The following is a 21,916-nucleotide window of genomic DNA, read 5'->3' on the forward strand; positions in this document are numbered from 1 at the left end:
AATTATTAAGAGACAAAGAGAACCTACACACATCAACAGAATTAGACATGAGAAAGGAAAAATCATAACAGACAGCACAGAAATACAAAAAATTAGCAGAGAATACTATGAAAATCTATATGCTAACAAGCTGGATAGCCTAGAAGAAATGGACAACTTCCTGGAAAAATACAACCTTCAAAGACTGACCAAGGAAGAAATGGAAAATCCATATAGACAAATTACCAGCAAAGAAACTGAATCAGTAATCAAAAAACTACCCAAGAACAAAACCCCTGGGCCAGATGGAATCACCGCTGAATTTTATCAGACATATAGGGTAGACATAATACCCATTCTCCTTAAAGTTTTCCAAAAAATAGAAGAGGAGGGAATACTTCCAAACTCATTCTATGAAGCCAGCATCACTCAAATACCAAAACCAGGCAAAGACCCCACCAAAAAAGAAAATTACAGACCAATATCCCTGATGAACATAGATGCAAAAATACTCAACAAAATATTAGGAAATCGAATTCAAAAATACATCAAGAGGATCATACACTATGACCAAGTGGGATTCATCCCAGGGATGCAAGGATGGTACAACATTCAAAAATTCATCAACATCATCCACCACATCAACAAAAAGGACAAAAACCACATGATCATCTCTATAGATGCTGAAAAAGCATTTGACAAAATTCAACATCCATTCATAATAAAAAGTCTCAACAAAATGGGTATAGAGGGCAAGTACCTCAACATAATAAAGGCCATATATGATAAACCCACAGCCAACATCATACTGAACAGCGAGAAGCTGAAAGCTTTTCCTCTGAGATCAGGAACAAGACAGGGAAGCCCACTCTCCCCACTGTTATTTAACATAGTACTGGAGGTCCTAGCCACGGCAATCAGACAAAACAAAGAAATACAAGGAATCCAGATTGGTAAAGAAGAAGTTAAACTGTCACTATTTGCAGATGACATGATATTGTACATAAAAAACCCTAAAGACTCCACTCCAAAACTACTAGAACTGATATCAGAATACAGCAAAGTTGCAGGATACAAAATTAACACACAGAAATCTGTGGCTTTCCTATACACTAACAATGAACTAATAGTAAGAGAAATCAGGAAAACAATTTCAGTCACAATTGCATCAAAAAGAATAAAATACCTGGAATAAACCTAACCAAGGAAGTGAAAGACCTATACCCTGAAAACTATAAGACACTCTTAAGAGAAATTAAACAGGACACTAACAAATGGAAACTCATCCCATGCTCTTGGCTAGGAAGAATTCATATCATCAAAATGGCCATCCTTCCCAAAGCAATATACAGATTTGATGCAATCCCTATAAAATTACCAACAGCATTCTTCAATGAACTGGAACAAAGAGTTCAAAAATTCATATGGAACCACCAAAGACCCCAAATAGCCAAAGCAATCCTGAGAAGGAAGAATAAAGTGGGGGGGATCTCACTCCCCAACTTCAAGCTCTACTACAAAGCCACAGTAATCAAGACAGTTTGGTACTGGCACAAGAACAGAGCCACAGACCAGTGGAACAGATTAGAGACTCCAGACATTAACCCAAACATATATGGTCAATTAATATATGATAAAGGAGCTATGGACATACAATGGGGAAATGACAGCCTCTTCAACAGATGGTGCTGGCAAAATTGGACAGCTACATGTAAGAGAATGAAACTGGATCACTGTCTAACCCCATACACAAAAGTAAATTTGAAATGGATCAAAGACCTGAATGTAAGTCATGAAACCATAAAACTCTGAAAAAAACATAGGCAAAAATCTCTTGGACATAAACATAAGCTACTTCTTCATGAACATATCTCCCCAGGCAAGGGAAACAAAAGCAAAAATGAACAAATGGGACTACATCAAGCTGTAAAGCTTCTGTACAGCAAAGGACACCATCATTAAAACAAAAAGGTACCCTACAGTATGGGAGAATATACTCATAAATTACAGATCCGATAAAGGGTTGACATCCAAAATACATAAAGAGCTCATGCACCTCAACAAACAAAAAGCAAATAATCCAATTAAAAAATGGTCAGAGGAGCTGAACAGACAGTTCTCCAAAGAAGAAGAAATTCAGATGGCCAACAGACACGTGAAAAGATGCTCCACATCGCTAGTTATCAGAGAAATGCAAATTAAAGGCACAATGAAATATCACTTCATACCAGTAAGGATGGCTACCATCCAAAAGACAAACAAAAACAAATGTGGTGAGGTTGTAGAGAAAGGGGAACCGTCCTACTCTGCTGGTGGGAATGTAAACTAGTTCAACCACTATGGAAAGCATTATGGAGGTTTCTCAAAAAGCTCAAAAGAGAAATACCATTTGACCCAGGAATTCCATTTTTAGGAATTTTCCCTAAGAATGCAGCTGCCCAGTTTGAAAAAGACAGATGCACCCCTATGTTTATCGCAGCACTATTTACAATAGCCAAGAAATGGAAGCAACCTATGTGTCCATCAGTAGATGAATGGATAAAGAAGATGTGGTACATATACACAATGGAATATTATTCAGCCATAAGAGGAAAACAAATCCTACCATTTGCAACAACATGGATGGAGCTATAGGGTTTTATGCTCAGTGAAATAAGCCAGGCATAGAAGACAAGTAGCAAATGATTTCACTCATCTGTGGAGTATAAGAACAAAGAAAAAACTGAAGGTGCAAAACAGCACAAGACTCACAGAACCCAAGAATGGACTAACAGTTAACAAAGGGAAAGGCCCTGGGGAGGAGGGGTGGGAAGGGAGGCATAAGGGAGAAAAAAGAAAGGGACATTATGATTAGCATGTATATGTGGGGGAGGGCAGGGAGGGCTGTACTACACAGAGAAGACAAGTAGTGATTCTACATCCTTCTACACTCATGGACAGTGACTGTGATGGGGTATGTGGGGGGAACTTGGTGATGGGAGGAGTCTAGCAAACATAATGTTCCTCATGTACTTGTAGATTAATGATAGCAACAACAACAAAAAATAGCAGCAGACTCACAGACTCCAGGAAGGGACTAGTGGTTACCAAAGGGGAGGGGTGTGGGAGGGTGGGTGGGGCGAGAGGGAGAAGTGAATTGAGGGATATTATGTTTAGTACACATGGTGCGGGGGGTCACAGGGAAAACAGTGTAGCACAGAGAAGGCAAACAGTGAATCTGTGGCATCTTACTACACTGATGGACAGTGACTGCATTGGGGTATGGGGGGGGACTTGATAATATGGGTAAATGTAGTCACCACATTGTTCTTTCATGTGAAACCTTCATAAGAGTGTATATCAATCATACCTTAAAATAAAAAGATCTAATAGTGGGGAAAGGAGATTCAGAGCAATATTTACATCATGATCACATTTGTGTAAAAATTCTGTCATAAAATTCTGGAAGAGCGCATGCTCACGGTGGTTGCTGGCAGGGAACGGAGCTATGGCATGGGGGGTATTTCCCGGGACACCCTTTAGTAGTGTCTAAGTGTGTTGCCACAGGCACAGTTTGGCTTTCAAAAGTAAATGCACACATATTTTTAAGTCCCTATTCTGTCGACTTGCCCACGTACGTTCCTGTCCTGAGGAACTCCATACCCAATTGGGGGAAGAAGGCATACACCTGTGGAAAGGTGAGTAAAGGGGCAAATGGGGCCAGGGCATAGCCGGAGGGAAACTCAGCACTGATCTGAGGGTGCGGGGGACGAGCCGTGGACTGATGGCAGGAGGGGAGCTAGGGTCAGGGCAGAATGACAGGGTAGGGAGGGCCAAAGGGAAGGCCAGGTCTGGACCTTGGGCAAGAGGGAAGAAGAGGTGATCCAGATGTCAGGTGGCTGTGGGAGCTGCACCACCTGGGAGACACATGGGAGTTGAGCAGGATAGTTGTAAGGTCAGTGCAGACCGGGAGGATGGCTCTGGCAAGGGGATGGTGTGTCCTTACAGTCATCCTGGCAGGAAACTCTCTCTGGCCTTCGTCAATACCAGAAGCCTTGGCTGGCCGCCAGCCTCCTCTGCTGAGCCAATGTGCCAATAAATACTTGTTGGCAGGTCAATTAAACCATCTAGGAACGTCATCTGGAAATACAGTTTCCTCAGCTTCAGGCAGGTAGACAAGCCCTCTCTGCCAGTTAGGCCTAAGATCCTGTGTTTCCCACCCTCCACCCCCGAGAAAGCCAGCCCAGGACACCAACGCCTGCTCTGCGGAATCAGCCCTGCTCTGACGCTGGCCCAGGCAGCAGGAGCCAGGGTGTAGGAGTGGTATGGCCTGGATTTAAGCACAGCTCTTCCCCTGGTCTTGAGCAAATTCTTCATCTTTCCAAGTACAATTTCCTCACCTATAAACTGGGGATAATATAACAGTAACATTGCCTCAAGGTTTATTGTGTGGACCCCCCAAAAAAAAAGAAAATGAGCAAAACATTTGGCCCAACGCAGGGAGCATGGGTGGCATGAAAAAAAAGTGTGATTATCATGACCCTTAAATCAAAGCTGCATATCGCTCCCAGCCTGCTTGGGGCTGGGCTGCCTCTCTGCTTCCTCACTGCCCAAGACCTCCAGGACAGGAGACAAAGCCGTCTGCCAGCCCTCCTGGCTACCAGCATGTGGGAGGAGGAGCTGGAGCTGGGGAGCCCAGGAACCATTCCGGAAACCAGCCTGGAGCAGATTCCAAAGGCCGGTCCTCCTCACAGCAGGCGCACTCGACCTCACAGCAGGCGCACTCGACCTCACAGCAGCCGGGACATTTTCAGTGGCCCTCTCCAGTTACTGACCAAAGCATGCCTGATCCACAGCCCCCGCTGGGGCTGTCTTTCTGCAATAGCTTTTCAGAACACCTGCAGAGCTCTGTGCTAAGTTAGAGAGCTTTGAGGGCTGGAGATGAAGCTGGTGGGAGAGGCAAATGAAAGGGACAGCATCGCAGGGCCTCAGTGGCACTCACTGCTAAAGGGAAGGGCCAGTCCTTTGCCGTGTGGCTGCCTGGCCCAGTGGAGTAGCCTCTCCTGTTCCTTCTCCTCTTGTCTTGTCTGTAAACATCTCCACAAGGGCCCACTGGGCCAAGCTCAGTTTGAGTCCCAGTACCCCCAGTTACTAGCTGTGTGACCTTGGGCAATTTACTCAAGTTCTCTGTGCCTCAATTTCTTTGTTGTAAAATGAAGATGATGACACAGGTATTAGGTCAGAGTGTCACAAGGATTAAATGAATTAAAATTTGTAACGTGCTCAGAATAGAGGTCAGTGCAGACTAAGCACTATATAAGAATTAATGGTCGCGCTGCTATCATTTGGACCCTGGCCCCAGTTATCTGGAGACAGCTTGCCCATTTGCCTGGCCTCAGGTCCATGCTTCTCAGCTCACTCATAAGGCAGAGCCCATGGGTGTCCTGCAGCTCTTTGTAGTAAACCTCGAGATGCTAAGCTGTTTCACCCCATGGTGTAGCTGAAAAACACCTCTGCGAGAGGAAAATGTGCTTCCATGGGCTCTTGCCCTTAACAAAACACGTGTTTCAGAGTTACTGCAGTTAGCGCTTTCTAAGTCTTGTTTTCATAGTCATAAAATTTCCAAAATTGAGCAAATGATATCCATTAACTTACTTCTGTCATATTAGAAGAGAAGCCTCTGTTCAGGCCACATTTGTTTTAATCCACAGGTAAACCCCAAGCTCTGGCCCAACTCACCTAGCTGAAGCAGTGGGCCCTGCCTGCCATGGGTCTGTCCCGTGCTGGCAAGCTTTGTCATGCCCACTTTACCAAGGAGAACACTGAGGGGCAGAGAAGAGCAGTCATTGTGCACAGCCAGTAAGTTCTGGGGCCGGAGCCTAACCTGTGAGGGGCCCTGGGCAGATTTCTCTCCCCTACAATCTTATGGGAAAGTGACCCCAGCAAGCAGCCCTGAATTCTGCCTCAGTCTGTCTTGGACTGCAGTCCCCCACACATCCCACTCAGGTCTGCTTCCTGACCTGCTGTAATGTCCACAACTGGTGCTGGCTTGGAATTCCTCTCATGCACAGACCCCCACATTGGGTCAGCTTCCCTGCCCAGGGACTCCCTGGGGCCAAACACTTTCCAGTGCCCAGGGATCCCCCAGTGGACCTCAACCCAGGCCAGAAGCTGCAGGCATCACACAGTCCCTTCCCAACCAGACCCTGTCAGACTCCACTGAAGCCTGTCCCATGACCCACCTTGTAGTCAGGGCTTGTCCCAGGCTGACCCTGGGCCTTTCAAAGCCCAGAGAAGCTGAGCTCTTCCTTTCTGCAATCCTGCCCTGCCCAAGATAGAGAACAGGCCAGAGCCACAGCAGACAAGCCAATCCTGTCACCTAACAGGAGATGCCGCGGGCTAGCATCACATGACATCCCGATCTCCCCTTGCCTCCTGGACAGCCTTCCCATGGGAGGAGGATGGTGCTGCAAATGTCAGTCTCTCCAAGCTTCTCCAGTCCCCTGAGGACCCTAGAGCTCAAAGTGCCCCCAGCACAGCTGTCCTGTCCCACCCAGCCCCCCATCAGATCCCATCATGGTTTGGCAGCTCCTGAGCCTAATGCGCATCAGGGGGCCACTGGCTACAACCTCAGTAGCACCTTAGTTTTGTGCCTGAAAACCAGCAACAGCTAACACCCAGTGTGAGTCCCTCCACCAGAGGAAGCCCATCCTGGGGGCCAGCGGTTGGCTCAGGTAGCTCCCACTGAGTGTCAATGTCAGCCTTTAATCCCAGTTGGTGTTACCACCCAAGATCTCACAGCAGCTGTGAAAGGGACCTGATACTCCAGATGAGTACAATGAGTCATAGGCATACGAGCGACCCACCCAAGACACAAAACCACTGTGCACTGGGGACACAATTAGAACTAAGGCATGTGTCCCAAGAGCCTTTGCACACAAAGTCCACCCTTCCAGTCCAGGGACCAATTCTGGCAAGCAAGTTTTCCGATTCCATTTGAAGAGTATTGTTACTGCTCAGCACTGGGGTCTGCCTGGTCCCAGTGTCTGTGGGGGCTCTGGACCTTCTCCACAAGGCACTGGGATGACTAACTGGACCCTTCTCAGGACATACTCACTGCCCCAGACTTAATGGTTCCTCAGAGGAAACAGAACAACACTTTGCCATCCAATGGAAATATGAACAAGAATGTCACCTATTAGACCAGAGAGCTGAGCACAACGGCCACTTTCTGTCGGCCTTGAAAATGGTCATCCCCCACCCCCACCCCATGCTCAAGTAAATGTAAATTTTACTTGAGTAAAATCTTGCTCTTGACATCTTGCCTGGAGTATTACTCTCAGTCCCTCAACTGAAGTGGGGGCAGGGCATGGAGCATGGGGAAAAAGTGGGCTTCAGAGCTGACAGACCTGCGTGGACCTCCATTCTGGCTCTCTGCAGCTCTGCTTTTCGTGTTCTCATCCCTGAAATGTGGGCAATTACATCTCTCAGTTAAACTAACCTGGAATTCCGGCTTTAAGGACCCATCTCTGTGAGCTCCCTCAGGGCTGAGGCAGCAAGTCTGTTCGGAAGAGGGGTGTTGAACCCACAAGGCCCCACTAAGCTGGGATCCAGCCCGGGATAGGCAGCCACACACACCTTTGTCCAGAGACCACCCTGCCTCCCTGAGAACTCCTAACACCAACAACCGTTTTTGTTACTATGATGTTTAAGTTGCCTCACAAAATAATCAAGCATGTTAAATGAGAGGAGTCCTTAGAATTGTCAGAGGTCAAACCCAATAGCCTGTGGGCTCGTCTGCAGCCTGCAAGGGTGTTTTGTTTGCCCACACAGAGTTTTCAGTAGCTGCGAACTTTAAAAATTGGGATAGTTCACACAAAACCTAAGATTTCTGAGTCCTCTGGGAAAGATCAGAAGATTCTACAACTTTCAGCTCTCATTCCCATGAGGCAATAATCAGCTAAGATGAGAGGCAGCTGTTGCCTTTCAAGGACAGTTCACCAGGAAGAGCTAGAATTTGGGTTTTCAGCCCCCACATATAGTAGGTGGTCAATAAATGATAGTTGTTATTACCATTACTGATTATTTATTAGTGACTCAAGTGTACAGCATTCTGGTGCACTCTCCTGCCTGTGAGCTTGAGGCTGGGCACACAGGGGACATCATTCTGCATAACCCTCATATAGAAAGACTGATGGCTAGTGACAACACTCAAAGCCCTTATTCAGTATATCCTAAGCACTTCACATATATTACTATCTTATTCGAATCTCACAATAAGCCTAACAAGATTACTATCATCATACCACTTTTGAAGATAGGGAAACTGAGACCCAGTCCAAGATCACCATGGCAGCAAGAGAGTCAGGATGCAAGCCCAGGAGCCTGGCTGCAGAGCCTGCGTCCCAACCAGGACTCCACAGGGCGGAGAGACAGAGGGCGGGGCCTCACCTTCACTCCACCGCGCCCCTTGAGTCCTCTAAGGACCAGCATACTCTGGAGCCCCAGCACCCCCCTCAGCTGGCTGCACTTACGGTCAAGGCCATTGACGTAGCGCATGGTGACCTCACAGTGGCCCCACACCGCGCTCACCACCGGGTACAGCTTCTTGCCCTTGAGGCCACGGAAGGCCACGCCCAGGTACTGGCCGTCCACGACGAAGCTGAGCGTGCCCTCATCCATGTCCAGCACCACCAGCAGCGAGTCCGGCAGTGCGAAGGCCTCCTCCGGCCCCAGGAAGGCCGGGTAGGCCACCCCAGGCTGGTTCTTGCCGTCGTGGTACAGGCGGCTGCGCCCCAGGTCCCAGCCCCACGACTCGGCGTCACTGCCCACCAGAGCCGTGTAGCCCACAGAGTGAAGGGGTGCCCGAGCCGTGGCCACACCAACTACGGCGTGGGTACCACGCTGCCGGGCCGGCCAGCTGATCTGCCAGGCGTGCAGGCCGCGGGCGTGGCCCACCTTGCCGCGGATGCCGTCGGTGCTCTGGGCCACGGGGTGCCGGTGGAAGGTGAGCCGGTCGTCATCCTTGACGAAGACGTTGAGCGAGCGGTCCTCAGGGTTCCAGGCGTGGCGCAGCTGAGCCGCCAGCCCCGCAGCAGGCATGTCCAGCAGCTGGTCCAGCCGCGCCGGCCGCCCGGGCTCCGCTCCCCGCAGCTCCAGCTTGGCCGGCCGCAGCCCTGGCTCTCTCACCTCCACCGACTTGAGGCTCCCTGAGAGCTTCTGGCCCATGGTTCACTGCTGCGAGGGGGCCGCTGCAGGCCGCCGCTACCTCGTGGGAGCTTCCGCTCCCTGCGGCCAGGGATGGGCCGCAGGGCTGGGGGCCAGGCTTCTGGACCACACTTCTCCACAGCCTCTACTGGGCTGGGGCAGGGGCCCAAGCTCCTGCAAGGAGGCAAAGGGCATGAGTTATTACAGAGACACTGACAGCAGGTTATGCCCATGCCTTGGCTGACCCCTTTGTGTGCATTAACAATAATAATAATTGACATAATAATCCTGGCTTTTATCTAGTACTTGCCGTATGCTAGACACTCTTCTAAACATCCTACATGTATTAACTCATTTAATCCTTGAGAACTCCTTGTAAGACATATAAATTATTATCCCCATTTTATAGATGAGAAAGCTAAAGGGCAGAGAGAAGGTAAATAATTAAAGCTGCACAGCTGTTAAGGGGCTGAGCCAAGATTCACACTGAGGTCATCTGGCTTCAGAGTCTGTGCTTTGCTCTTAGAGCAGTAAGAGGCAATTTTATAAGGACTGAGCTCTGCAAAGTTAAGTGATGTGCCCCAGATCACAGCACCTGGAAAAGAACCCAGGAGCTTTTGGTTCCAGGGTACAAGCCCTGTGCTGGGAGCCGGAGTGCCCAGGAATGGAGGCCCCAGGGTATGGCCCACTGGTGCCCATCCCCGGCTGCCCTGGGGAGCTTAACTGCCATCTAGAGTACAGAGTAAGAATCTAGCAAGGTCACCCAGGGACAAGGAGTGAACACAGGCCACCATCTGAGGGTGGGGTGGGTGTCTATGAGAAGGTGAGTGGGAGGCAGGGGCAGTAAGGGACCTGGTGTCCAGGCTCTGGAGCCAGACGAATAGACCCCGATTCCACACTCCATCTCATAGCTGTGTGACCACAGGAAGGTCTCTTAGCCTCTCTGAGACTCCAGTTTCCACCTCTATAAAATGGGAATAAAATGCCTCCCTTTGGGTGGTGTGGGAATCTGAGAAACAATAATATGAAGGGCCAGGCCTGAGACTCTGTGGGTAGGCTTTCCTCTCTAGCTCTATCCTCTGGGCATCTCACACACACCCCTTTCCTCGGGGTGGGCAAGCACTTTCTGTAGGCACATAAACATGCTTGAAAACACTGACCCCAGACAACTCCTCTGAGGCAGGATCCTGGTTTTCAGGGAGGTCTGGGCCACCACCAGTAGGAGACCTGCTAGAACCCAGGGTGCTTGGGCCGCTTGGACAGGCCCTAGGTGTGGGGAGAGATGGGAAGGTGAGCCTGCAGCCTGTCCAGAGCAGAGCTGTGCACTTTACCCTCTCTGGCCTAAGAGCTGCTGGGCTCAAAACAGCCTCCCCTGAGGTAGACCAGGTGACAGGCATTTTTCAAGCCCTGCCCTGCTTGGCCATGACCTCCCACACAAACTGTGGCACACTCCCAATCAGAGTCCAGGTGGAGAAGCAAGGAACACCACTGCCACACAGCACAGGCAGGTGTACTGTGGATTTCTTCCTTAACCCTCTTATTTTACTCTCAACTCCCATTTTCTTTCCTTTCTATTTCAGACTTCAGCTTCAATTCATGCCGACCCTCTCCAGCAGCTCTTGCTAATGTTTAACCAGAGAATACCAGAGCACATAGACATTTGGGCCACGGGACACTTCTCAGATAGCAGAGTACTCCTTCTCATTTTCCAAGTCACCCAAAATAAAGGAGGAATAGAAACAAATACAAATTCTATCTTTAGCAAAATCGGAACACATTGTAACCCAAACCACAACTTGTAAGGAAACGCTGCCAAAAACCGTAAAGGGCTGCCACAAGCAGTGAAGCTCCAAAAGGGTGTGAGAAAGCACCTGCAGAAGACAACTGTGGCTTCAGATAAAGCTGGCAGGACCTGGCACTCCCTGAAGGATAAAATGAGCAACTCCTAAACAGGAACAATGGTCTGGCAGAGGGAAGCTGCCTCTGACACCCTGAGGATAGAGAAGGACACACAGGGCTAACAAAGAAAATCACACGCCTGCTGTCATCACAGGAAGCAGTGTGTCCGTGAGGCAGGAGAAGGGTCTGCAGTGGGATAAGGCCATAGCTGCACATCGCTGCTGTCCAGGTAGACGCAAGGCTAAGAAATCAGCACCACAGTCCTGTGAACAAAGTTACATGGACCCAAGGAGCAATCCTGCTCCTCTAAAATACTTTCTGTATTCCTCAAAGGTACCTCCTGTACATGCATCCCCTGCAAAATGCTGATCCAAGAAAGTTTACCTCTTTCAAAGGGCAAGCAGCTCACATTCCCATAACAGAGGAAAAGAACAGGAAAAAAATAATGCAAACTAAGAAAATGCACCAGAAAAAAGCTATCACAAAGCAGACAAAAATTACGACCAAATTTGTGAACTAATTTTATGATCACTTATTTCAGAAGGGTGATGACTAGTACAGTTGGAGAAAAAAGATATTTTACATAGTTACAAAGGTAACCTCCAGAGGAAGTAAAAATAAAATACAAAGCTTTCAAATTGTCAGGAAGAGCACAACACAAAATAAAACAGACTATACACTGAAAGATTTTGCTTTAAGAGGCAATTGAAACAAAAAAAACAAAGACCTAAAATACGATAATAAAGCTAAAACCAAAATACTAGCTATCGATGAATGGCATGTAAACTGCTAAAAAGAAAAGATTCTAAGATTGGGGGAGAAGACAAAACCCCCAGCCATATGCTATATAGAAGAGACATCTCCAAAAAGAAGTGATTCAACAATGTTGAAAAATAAAGGCAGGGCAGGTATCGACAGACCAGATAAGAGCTACCTCAAAAGTAAGCAGGCCCTATAATCTTAATATTAGGCAATGAAGTTGCACTCAGGGAAAGCAATTTTAAATTAGACAAAGAAGAATAACTTTAAAACAATAAAGAATGCAATTCACAATTAAAGATCTAACACACTAATCACAGTGCCAAAATTCAGAGCAAAAGCTACAGAAAAATACTAGGACAGACAGGCACACAGTAGAGGCAGGTGATTTTAATGCACCTTTTAGCTCAAGGCAGATCAGAGAAATGAAAAGACAAAAAAGTCAAAGTTGCATAACTAATAAGACACATTTAATTGATGTATATATCAAAAAATATCCCATATATTAGGTCACAAAGAAAACCTCACGAAAAAGCAGAAATAATACAAAATCTGATAACACAAAAGAAAAACTCTAAATTCATCACAAAATTATGGATATAAAACCCTACCACTTCGACATTTTCTAAAGCTCACTCTTAAACAACCCAGATAAAAACAAATCTACATAGAAGTTACAGAATATCTAGAAAATAAGAAAGAGCTTCAGTTTCCCAGTCTGTTGAAATGGGAGTATAGGTGCCTTTAGGTAACTTACAAAAGTGACAGATTCCAATCCTCCCCTGCCTCACAGGCAGGTACCCTTGGGCAGCCTCTACAAACTTAGAGTGAAGCCCTGGGTGAGTATCTGTTCTACTGATTGAATTCCCACTTGTACCTTGCACCTCACACATTATCTTGCTTATTTCTCATAACCTGGTTGAGGCTCAAGGGCTTGGGTGAAGGTCATAGATTAGAGAAATGCAGGGGACTGGGGAACTGAGGCTCCACGAGGAAGGAGGCTGACCAAAGGTACATGGCTGAGAGATGGCAGAGCTGTTCTCAACCTGGGTCGTTTGAACCCAAAGTCCCCATTGCCTCTGCTGCCCTGGGCTTTCTCCATCACTGGCCTTAGCTCTTAGCACTCACTCTGTGCCAGGCTGCGTGACAACTGCACTGCAAGAACTACAGAGCATGTGTGCCTTTATTCAAAAGAGGTAACAGGCTTGGAGGGAGTGACCCAGGGCCATGGCAGGACAAGCCTGTGCTCTCCTGTCTTCTTTGATGCTGTTGAGAACAGGGCCTCTGTGGGGACAGCTCTCCAGGGCCTACCAAGACGTTTCTAAGGGAAACTGCTGTATCCTTGTACACAGCCATGCCAACCTTGGAGTTACTGTTGTTCAAACACCTTAATGTGCTTCAAAGCAAAGCCACACAGTAGCCCCAGAAGGAAGCGCTGGATTACTGAGGACAAAGTGCCCTCCCGCTTGGCTCTAGTCTCAGGGCATCAAGAGCACTGCCCACATCAGTGGTGGACAGGGATCCCAACGGCTGCCCCCCCTGGGGGTGTGGCAAGGCAGACATATAACAGACAGCTCCTTTGCTGCTCACCCGCGGACAGGGGCCACAGAGGAAAGCTCACATCCCCTAATGGCCATCTCCTACATATATATATATATATATAACCAAGGGCAGGGTCTGAATCCCTGTTGTCCAGTGGGCCCTGAGCAAGGTCTTAACTCTTTCAGACTCATCTGAAAAGGGCTGCTAAGTTCGTGCTAACCTTGCCTGCCTTTGCAAGGATCAGGGTAGACTTCTATAAAGTCTGGAATGGCACAGGGCACCCAGGAGGCACCCAGTAAATCCTCCTTTAAACAGTGCATGCCCTCCAATGTTGCCAATTTACCACCTGCGTGCATCCTAAAGAAACAACCATGATTATGCACTAGGATGCAGCTACAGAAGCCAAGGGCAGAGTGGTTCACAGCAGAAAGAATGGAGATTAACATAAATGTTCACCAATAGAGGTTGACATCCTGTTGCCCTGAGTCCCCAGCCCCTAGCCCCAATTCTGGCCTACGGTGAGAGCTAGAGTCTGCTAACCACAGCCCCGCCCTCAGTCCTTGCCCTGAGAAGCTCTGGCCCTAGTCTCCCACCACTGGATACAGAATTAACAAAGGAGTCAAAGAGAGGATGAGTAACTTGGCCTGAGTCCCTTGGAACCTGTCAAGGACATTGGTCAGGATTGGAAAGGAGGGACAGAATGACCAGCTGATGACAGGCTCAAGAACGGAGCTGGGAGAAAGGGAGTCTCACACACAGAGCCTCATTCCCTGAACCCGGCCACAGGCCAGTCTTCTTGTCTTTGTCCAGGGGAGCAGGGCCCTAGTCCTTCCTTCCTCATCACCCCAAACCTGCCTGTGAGCTCCACCTCGTCAGGAAGCCTCCCGTGACCCACCAGGCCTTGAGGGGCCTGCCTGTACCTCTGTGTACCCCAAGCCAGCCAGGTCTTTCTGGTCCTGCTGCCCTGCTTTTTGCTACCTTGAGGAGTGTTCCTCTGAGGACAGGAAGCTTTCACCTGGACTTCCTCACACCCCCACCCCCGGCCCCCACCATTGACAGGGGCACAGTACTTTAAAGACAGGGCAGAGCATACTTTTGGGTGTGGAGAGGAGACACTGGGCTTTGAGGAGGTCTCATTTTCTGCTCTTTTCAGAGGATACAGCAGGGAAAGGGCCAGGGCTGGCATCGGGAGATGGGGGCATGTAGCCGAGTTCTGCCACTAACACTGTCACCACCTCTGAGCAGTCACTTTTGCCTGGATCCACTCTGTCCTTTTGTGCACCCTTCCTGCTTCCAGTCCTCATGTTATTCATTCAACAAATACTTAGTGGGTGCCTGCCATGTGTCAGGCTCTGTGCTGTTGAGAACGAGGGACACATTTATAACCAAGTCAAGCTTAGCCCCTGCCTTCTCTCTGCAGCTGGAAGGAGTGGGCCCTTGTCACATTTTTCTTCTTGTCTCCACCACACAATGCACCACTGGGCCAGGCACACAGGAGATGCAATAGAATCTAACTTCCTGATAGGAATAATCGTTGCTCAACGCAGCAAGCAGAGGACATACTGAGCAATGCCTAAGAGTGCTCATCACATTCCCCCCAAACCAAACTTAATTTCTTAGTCCATGCTTGGATGGGGATGCTTAATGACATTATGCAGCAGGATCCGTCCTGGGGCTTCACTGATGGCTGAGCAAGAAAACAAAAACTTACATTTCCAACAGCCTTTCCCAGGACTCTGATGAGTGCTGCATCCTGACAGGGAAAGGAGGACATGTGATGCATTATTATCACTGAACTTAAGGAGCCTTGGTGATTTTCAAAACGTGACACTCAGTCTTCAGAGGCCCAGACCTGAAATCCCATTCTCGGAGGCCTGTCTGGCTGGGCTCACCCCTGCTCGGGGTTCGCTGCATGACAGACGGCCACAGGAATTGGTAATGACTGGGTGAAATGCTCACCCTTTGGCTTCAGACTTGCTGGGTAAGGGGTGGATGAGGATTTCATTCCTTCTTCTATCCAGCCTAATGATGCCTCCCTGGGGATATGAAGCTACAGGAAAGTGTAAGACCCCATGGCTTCTCTCCAGGAAGAGCTCACACCAGAGGGAGCATGACAAAGACCCAGTGACAGGTCTGAACAACAACAAGGACTGTGAAAAGCAGTTTGATACCACTTGAATTCCTTTAATAGACTGCATATTGCTTTCAAATACATACCACAGCACTTGTAAAATGTAAAGCTGATCCAGTCATGCTCCCTGTTGAAAATCCTCCACAGGCTCTCCAGGGCTATCAGGATAAAGTGCCAACTCCTAACCCCAGCCCTCCAAAAATGCTCCGAGATGCTTCACCAGCCCGTCATCCTCAATGAACCCTTTCCTGCATCCCTGCCACTCTGCCTGAATTTCCCTACAGGCACACATGGACTGGCACATCCATGCCCTGACATGCTGTGGCCTTTGTCCCTGCATGCCCCCTGCATGCCCCCTCCATGCACACATCTGAGTAATGCATTCAGCTCAGGAGTCAACACTCTGAGGAGGCCCCCACCTCCGACCTTGTGCTCTCAGGGCCCCTGTACCTGTCCCCACCCTGGACTTGGCACATGGGGCCATGATGTCTCCTTAGTGGCCTCCTTCCCACCAGATAGGGGACAACTCACGAGCAGGGTGGGGCCTCCTCACTGGAGACCCCAGGACTCTGCACGGCTCTGGCTCAGAGAAAGTGGTGGTGCACAGGCATGGGCAAATGACTGCAAGCAGCCTCCTGCTGCACGAGAACTTCACCGAGGTATGAGCTGGGAGTGCAGCGTTCCATGAGCTCCGGCAACTCATTTCATGTCTTCATTCCTCAGTTTCTGTCTCTGTGCAATGATGCCAGTGCTACCCACTGTGCCTGGTTCAACTGGGAACTTTTTAAGATTTTCTTAGTACAACTGTTAAGTAGAGGGGCTGTTTTATTAAAAGATACTCAGTCGGCATGAATCCACCATTGAACTGAAGAACCTCCGAGGTTCTAGGCATAGACATCCATTAGCTTTCCCTCTATACACATGTACGGAGCTCATGCTGCAGCTGGCTAGGCAAGCCCTCTCTTCCTGAGGGCCCACAAAGAAAGCCATGTTCAGGTCCAGGTGGAACCATCTCATGCCTGTCTGCCTGGAGCGTGAACCAGTGAGGCTTCCCCGAGCTCCCCCTGTGGAGTTTCCATGGGAATCCTCCCACACGTAGCTGAGCCAGAAACCCTTCCTCCCTTTCCCCTCCCCTCCTCCCCCGCTGCCCCAAGGTGGGATCTCTGGTCGTCAGCCAGTGAAAAGAGCAGGGGATGGAATGAAGAAGTCTTGCTGGGTGGTGACTGGGCCAGCACCTCTGCAAAGTCATTTGAAAGAGACATACCTCCCAGGCAGCAAGGCCAGGGGCCCTATTTGCACATACAGGCCTGGCAGGCCTGGTCACCACTGCAGCTGTCCCTAGGCCCAGACTGCTTCAGGCACTGGGAGTTGTTCTGTGGGACAGCTGGCTTCGGTGAGGCCCAGCATGGCTCAGGCTGGGGCAAGGCTGGGAGAAAGAGGATGGGGGAGGGTGCTGCATAATGGGACCCTCTTGGGAAAACATATATAAAGAAAGCACAATAATCTTCATGTCCCGCCCTCAGTTAGCTCCCAAGCTGAACTTTGTCCATTGGTATCACTGGTTAACTGTTCACACCTCAGACTTGATCTTGGAAATCATTAATAGGGACCTGCTAGGATTTCTGAACCTTCCTTTGTTAAACCTGAGGTGTCTCTGGGAGAATTTTTGAGACAAGAGGTGAGGGATGAGGGAGGAAGAGAGGGAGAGGGGATGATGAGGAAGCAGGGACACAGAGACCCAGAGAGAAAGAAGGGAAAGAGGGCCAGGTGGGAGGGAGCCAGTCAGCCCCAAGAACCAGCGTGACTTGCATCTCACAGCATGTGGCTGACAGGTGAAATGTCTCTGGGGCTTAGGTGACTGGAACAAGCCCTACTCCCTTCTGGAGAAGGCAGAGCTCAGGGTTCACAACCATGATGATATTTCACAGCACAAAATGCCAGGTGGGTAGCTTTGGAGCTGCTCCGGGCCTCTGCCTACACCAGCATATGCAGGTGCAGCCAACTCCTGGCTCCAGAACCCACCTTGTCTGCCTCATCACCCCCCAGGTCGCATCTTCTGCTCCTGCTCCTCACTCTCTCCATGTGTCTTCTTTTATTTCCAGCCCTGTGCGGATTCTTCCAAACTGGGTGTCCAGTCCTGCCTTCTCTCCTCAGCACCAAACCCACCTATCTGGAAGCCTCTGACCACCCCAGACTAGGTGTTCCTCTGAACAGCCTTGTAAAGCCAGATGGCCTCTTTCCACCACAGCCTCCTTCTGTGGGCATGTCCACCCTCTCCAGAGGCCCTATTTGCATTTCCAGACATCAGATATCTGGAAGTTCACTGGCACCTCAGAATCTACACATCCAAAGCTGAACTCAGCTTCTTCCCTCTCTGGCATACCAGGTTCCTCTCTGCATGCCTTGCTTCTGCTGGGGATCCCCCTGTCTCTCCATCTCCCTCACTCAATGCCTTCAGTGCTCTGAAGTACTGCCCAGATTACTGCAGTAATCTTCTAAAAGGGCTCCCTGACTTAAGACTGTGTCCCCCAACCCACCCTCCACATTTATGAATTTGTCTTTAAAAATGACTATGAAGCAAAGATTTGTGGTAACTTTCTCCAGGTCCCACCACCCATCCTGATTTTCCATATCAAGTGACCTGTTCTCACTTGGGGGGAGCAGGGGGTTGCCGGAGACCCTTCATTTCTGTACCAACAGAGAAGGGACCTTTCAAGAGCCTGGCTAGGTGACAACAGGCAGGCAACTCAGGGAAAGTTAAGTAGCCCCGGCATGGTGAGTACTGGGTCTTTTCCTAAGTGGTGAGGAACTCTGCCCTGGCTCAGGGCTTGGACACTTCCTGGGATAGGAGTGAAGACCCCCAGGGAGAGGCCTCCTATGAGGAGGTGGAGTCAGTCTTAAGGAAAGACAGGGGGAAAAGTAGTCTAGGAAGAGAAATAGCAAATAAAGAAGACCGTGGAGTGCTGGAGCAAAAGGCCAGGGAGGGGAAAGTAATAAGAGAGGAAAATGGTGAGAAAGGAGTGGGGGGCACAGAAACCAGGACTGGAGGGCCTTGGCGGTGTCTAGATTTTATTCCATGGAGTCCTGAGGTCGTTCTAAGAAAGGAAGGGTCTTGATCTACTTATATTTTTTAAAGATGTTCCTGAAAAATGCTTATTACTCTTTGCTAATCCAGTACATGAAAAATTGTATATTATTGTAGTTATAACTTGCATTTTTCTTATTGAGTGACATAGAGTGTCTTGTCACATGTTTAAGTGTTATTTTGATTTTATTTTGTGTATATGAACTGTTTATGGTCTCTGTCCGTTCTTGGTCTTTGCTCGCTAACTTGAGGAAACTTTTTAAAAACATTTTTTCATCAAAGTATCATTGATATACAATCTTATGATGGTTTCTCATAAATAACACAGTGGTTTCAACATTCACCCATATTATCAAGTCCTCATACCCTCTATTGTGGTCACTGTTGAGCAACCTTTTACACATTGAAGAGATGAGTCTTTGTGATAGGAGCTGCAATTCTTCCCCAACTTGTCATCTGTCTTTTGGCTCTTTGTGGGGTGTCTTTTCCCTGAAGATTTTCCTTTTATATAATTGGCATATATGTAATTTATATAATTATATATAATTGATTTATATCATTTCAGATAATTATCAATCTTTGAAACAAAATAGAAATAGACACCAGAGAGATATTTGAGTGCAATGGCTGGCAAGTTAGATATTGTTTGCTGTTTGCCAAAGATAGCTTAAATTCCTTTATTACTACTTTTTATGGGAGTAACAAATGGAATTAATCAGAAGGTACGTCTCAGAGGAATATGTTCTTATATAAAGAACGTTTGTATTATGCTACTGACACTCTTCCTACCAACTCTGTTAATCGGGAGCACTTTTGAAAAAATGAAGGTCGTAGGGGATGCGGAGGGATTTGCCATCAGCCTGAGTGCTGATCGGGACAGAGGTGCCAACGTGGGGGAACAGTGACGGAGAGACTGGGTGAGACACAGTGTACTGATTTTCTCTTTCCCCGGTGCAGTTACCTGGGGAAGAGGGCGGGCAGATTTTCCTTTTAAGAGCGTTTCCCTGAGGCTCAGGCACAACATTTCACTTCTTCCTGATTTGGGCTCATCAGATTGCATGGAACAGAAGGTGCGTGGAAGAATGGAGGCTCCGAATCCGAGAGAGGAGAGAACTCCTACCTTCATCCTCATAACTTCCCCAGGAGAACTGGACAGGCTTGGAAACTGAGGTGAGAGGTTAGAGTACTTGCCCAAGGTCACACCGCGGGATGCAGGTGGAGGCGGATTCGAACTCAGGCCCGAATCCAGAGCCTAGAGGTCTCCACCTCTTCTGGACAGCGGTGCGGAAGTGCCCTCCTCTCCCTCCCAGTCCACAGCAGCCCAAGCGCGGCCCTCCGGGAGGCGGGAGCAGCCACTCTCTCCGCTTCTCCAGCCAGGGAGGGGTCCTGCTCTCGGCGTCCTCTCCTGGCTCGCAGCCGGTGGCGCGTCTTGCGCTTCCCGGGCAGACACATTTGCCCGCGCTCCAGACTCTGGCCTCCTCCCTCCTTCCCGGAGCTCCCACCCGCTCGCCACCCGCTTCCCTTCCTGAGCACCGCTAAGTTTCACTTCAAGCAAGGCCACGAACTAACTGGCCCCTAGCAGCGCTCGGACGGGGCGACCAGCCTCCCTAGCCCAGCGTCGGGGGTAACCGGTAACCACTTCAGCAGAGCCAACTTGCGTTGCAGGCACTTGAATTCCACCGCTCCGAATACCCCCACCCCTGACGAACAGACCTCCAAAATTTACTTCTCCCATTATAGATACAGATGAGGTTGCTGCTGAAGAGCCGGAAACTTGGATGACATGCTTGGACTCACATAGCTAATAATACCAGGTAACATTTGATCGAGTTTTTCCTATGTGGCAGGCACGGGTCTACGCACGTTACAAGCACCACCCCATAGATCCTACCTATGAAACGCGTACCATTACCATCCCCATCCTACGGATGAGGAAACCGAGGTTTGGCGCCTTGCCCAAGGTCACCCAGCCAGGGAATGACGTATCTTAGACCCAAACCCAGTCCGTGTTTTAGGGGAGGCGGGGGGAGAGTGGAGGGCAGGGTTTTGTGCGGTCTCCGTTACGCAGAGAAGCAGTAGCTTTGAAACTAAGGCACCAGGGGCCGTTCCCAAACGCCCCAATGCTGTGAGCAAACCGCCCAGCTGGGACTGCCACGGCAGGCAGACAGGAATTCCCAGGGACCCGGACGGGACCCACGCCAGGAGCGCCGGCGGCGGCGAGTATCCGCCCGCACGCGGTCCGCGCGGCCAGCTCTCAGCTCCCGGCTCCGCGCCTCGCCAGGCGCTGGATAATACTCACCATAAACGGGAGGGCGAGCGCCTGCCCCGGAGGAAGAGCCTGCGCTGGCAGGTCCTGGACTTCTCGGAGAGGCGTCTGTCACTCAGGGGCGCCCGCGCGACCCCCGGAGATGCTGGCTTGCTCCCCGGCGCCAGGGGCGCGCCCGGCAGGGTGGCCTAGAGTTGGAGCGTTGTTGGGGAAGTTGGCGCTCCGGCGCGGCGGGAGGGCGCAGGAGGTCGGGTGGGAGTGGGGAGGCGCCTTCCTGCGCGGATCCCGGGGGCGCGCCAAGGCCCGAGCTCCAGCGGTTCCGAAGCTCCGCGCCCGACCCGGAGGGCGCCGAGTCCAGAGCTCAGGGCTCACGGGCCGCGCCTCGGCCGCCGGCTACTGGGGCGCCCTGCCTCTTCCCCCGCGCTCTGAGTGCATGCAGCGGTGGCTGGCGCTGGAGGCCGGGCCGGGGCTGCGGTGCTCCCATCTCCCTCCCCAGGGGCCGGGAGCCTTTGTGCGCGGGGCACGCCGGCCGCCGCGGCCAGCTCTGGATGCTGCAGCCGCCACCTCCCCCCGCCCTCCGCCGCCGCCGCCGCCGCCGCCGCTGCTGCCCGCTCTCCGTTCTCTCTGCCGGCCGGGAGGCTGCAGCTGAAAGCCGATCCGGCTGAGCTCATCCCAGAAGGCCACTAATCCAATAGCCGCGGAAGGCGCGGCCGCCGGGAACGCCCCTTCCCCCACCATCCCGCGCCCCGGCCCGTCCCAGCTCCGGCCGCTGCCGGCGCCGCCACCTTCCCGAGGCCACCAGCTGGCGGGAGAGGGAAGTGGAGCCCGCGCCCGCGCCCCAGGGCCGAGTCGGCGCGGTCACCGCGGTCGCCATTCACCCACCCGCTTGCCCGCGCACTCCCTCTGTCACGTACTCATTCATGCGCGCGGGCCCTCCCCCATTCATTCATGTGCCCCGGGAGCGCCGGGGTGGGTGTCCCGAGGGGGAGGAGACACCCCCAGTCACTCGGCAGCTATGGTGTCTTTACGCAACTCACGTGGGAAATAGCTGCCCGGGAAAGAGGATGGT

General features: G+C 50.4%; 1 protein-coding gene and 1 long non-coding RNA gene across 6 annotated transcripts in view; both read right to left on the reverse strand.

The window, feature by feature from the left end:
• Window positions 1–8,494, reverse strand: part of LOC140848518 (uncharacterized) — a 58,362-nt gene extending 49,868 nt beyond the window's left edge. For 2 of the 3 annotated variants that reach the window (XR_012129550.1, XR_012129548.1), the window contains exon 1: window positions 8,410–8,494. This is a non-coding gene — a long non-coding RNA (uncharacterized lncRNA). The remainder of the gene's footprint in view (window positions 1–8,409) is intronic. The other variant, XR_012129549.1, reaches the window with a different exon arrangement.
• SPSB4 (splA/ryanodine receptor domain and SOCS box containing 4) overlaps window positions 1–21,481 on the reverse strand; it is an 82,928-nt gene extending 61,447 nt beyond the window's left edge. Inside the window, exons 1-2 of one of the 3 annotated variants that reach the window (XM_017671230.3) lie at window positions 20,881–21,481; window positions 8,493–9,339 (exon numbers count right to left, since the gene is read on the reverse strand). In XM_017671230.3, coding sequence (XP_017526719.1) covers window positions 8,493–9,186 — 694 coding nt within the window. In that variant the 5' untranslated portion in view covers window positions 9,187–9,339; window positions 20,881–21,481. Of the gene's footprint in view, window positions 1–8,492; window positions 9,420–12,580; window positions 12,627–20,880 lie in introns of those variants that run through there. The other 2 variants (XM_037024762.2, XM_073232419.1) reach the window with 2 other exon arrangements.
• Window positions 21,482–21,916: the final 435 nt, after the last annotated feature.

This window comes from Manis javanica, chromosome 3 (genome assembly GCF_040802235.1).
Source record: "Manis javanica isolate MJ-LG chromosome 3, MJ_LKY, whole genome shotgun sequence".
Taxonomy (NCBI): domain Eukaryota; kingdom Metazoa; phylum Chordata; class Mammalia; order Pholidota; family Manidae; genus Manis; species Manis javanica.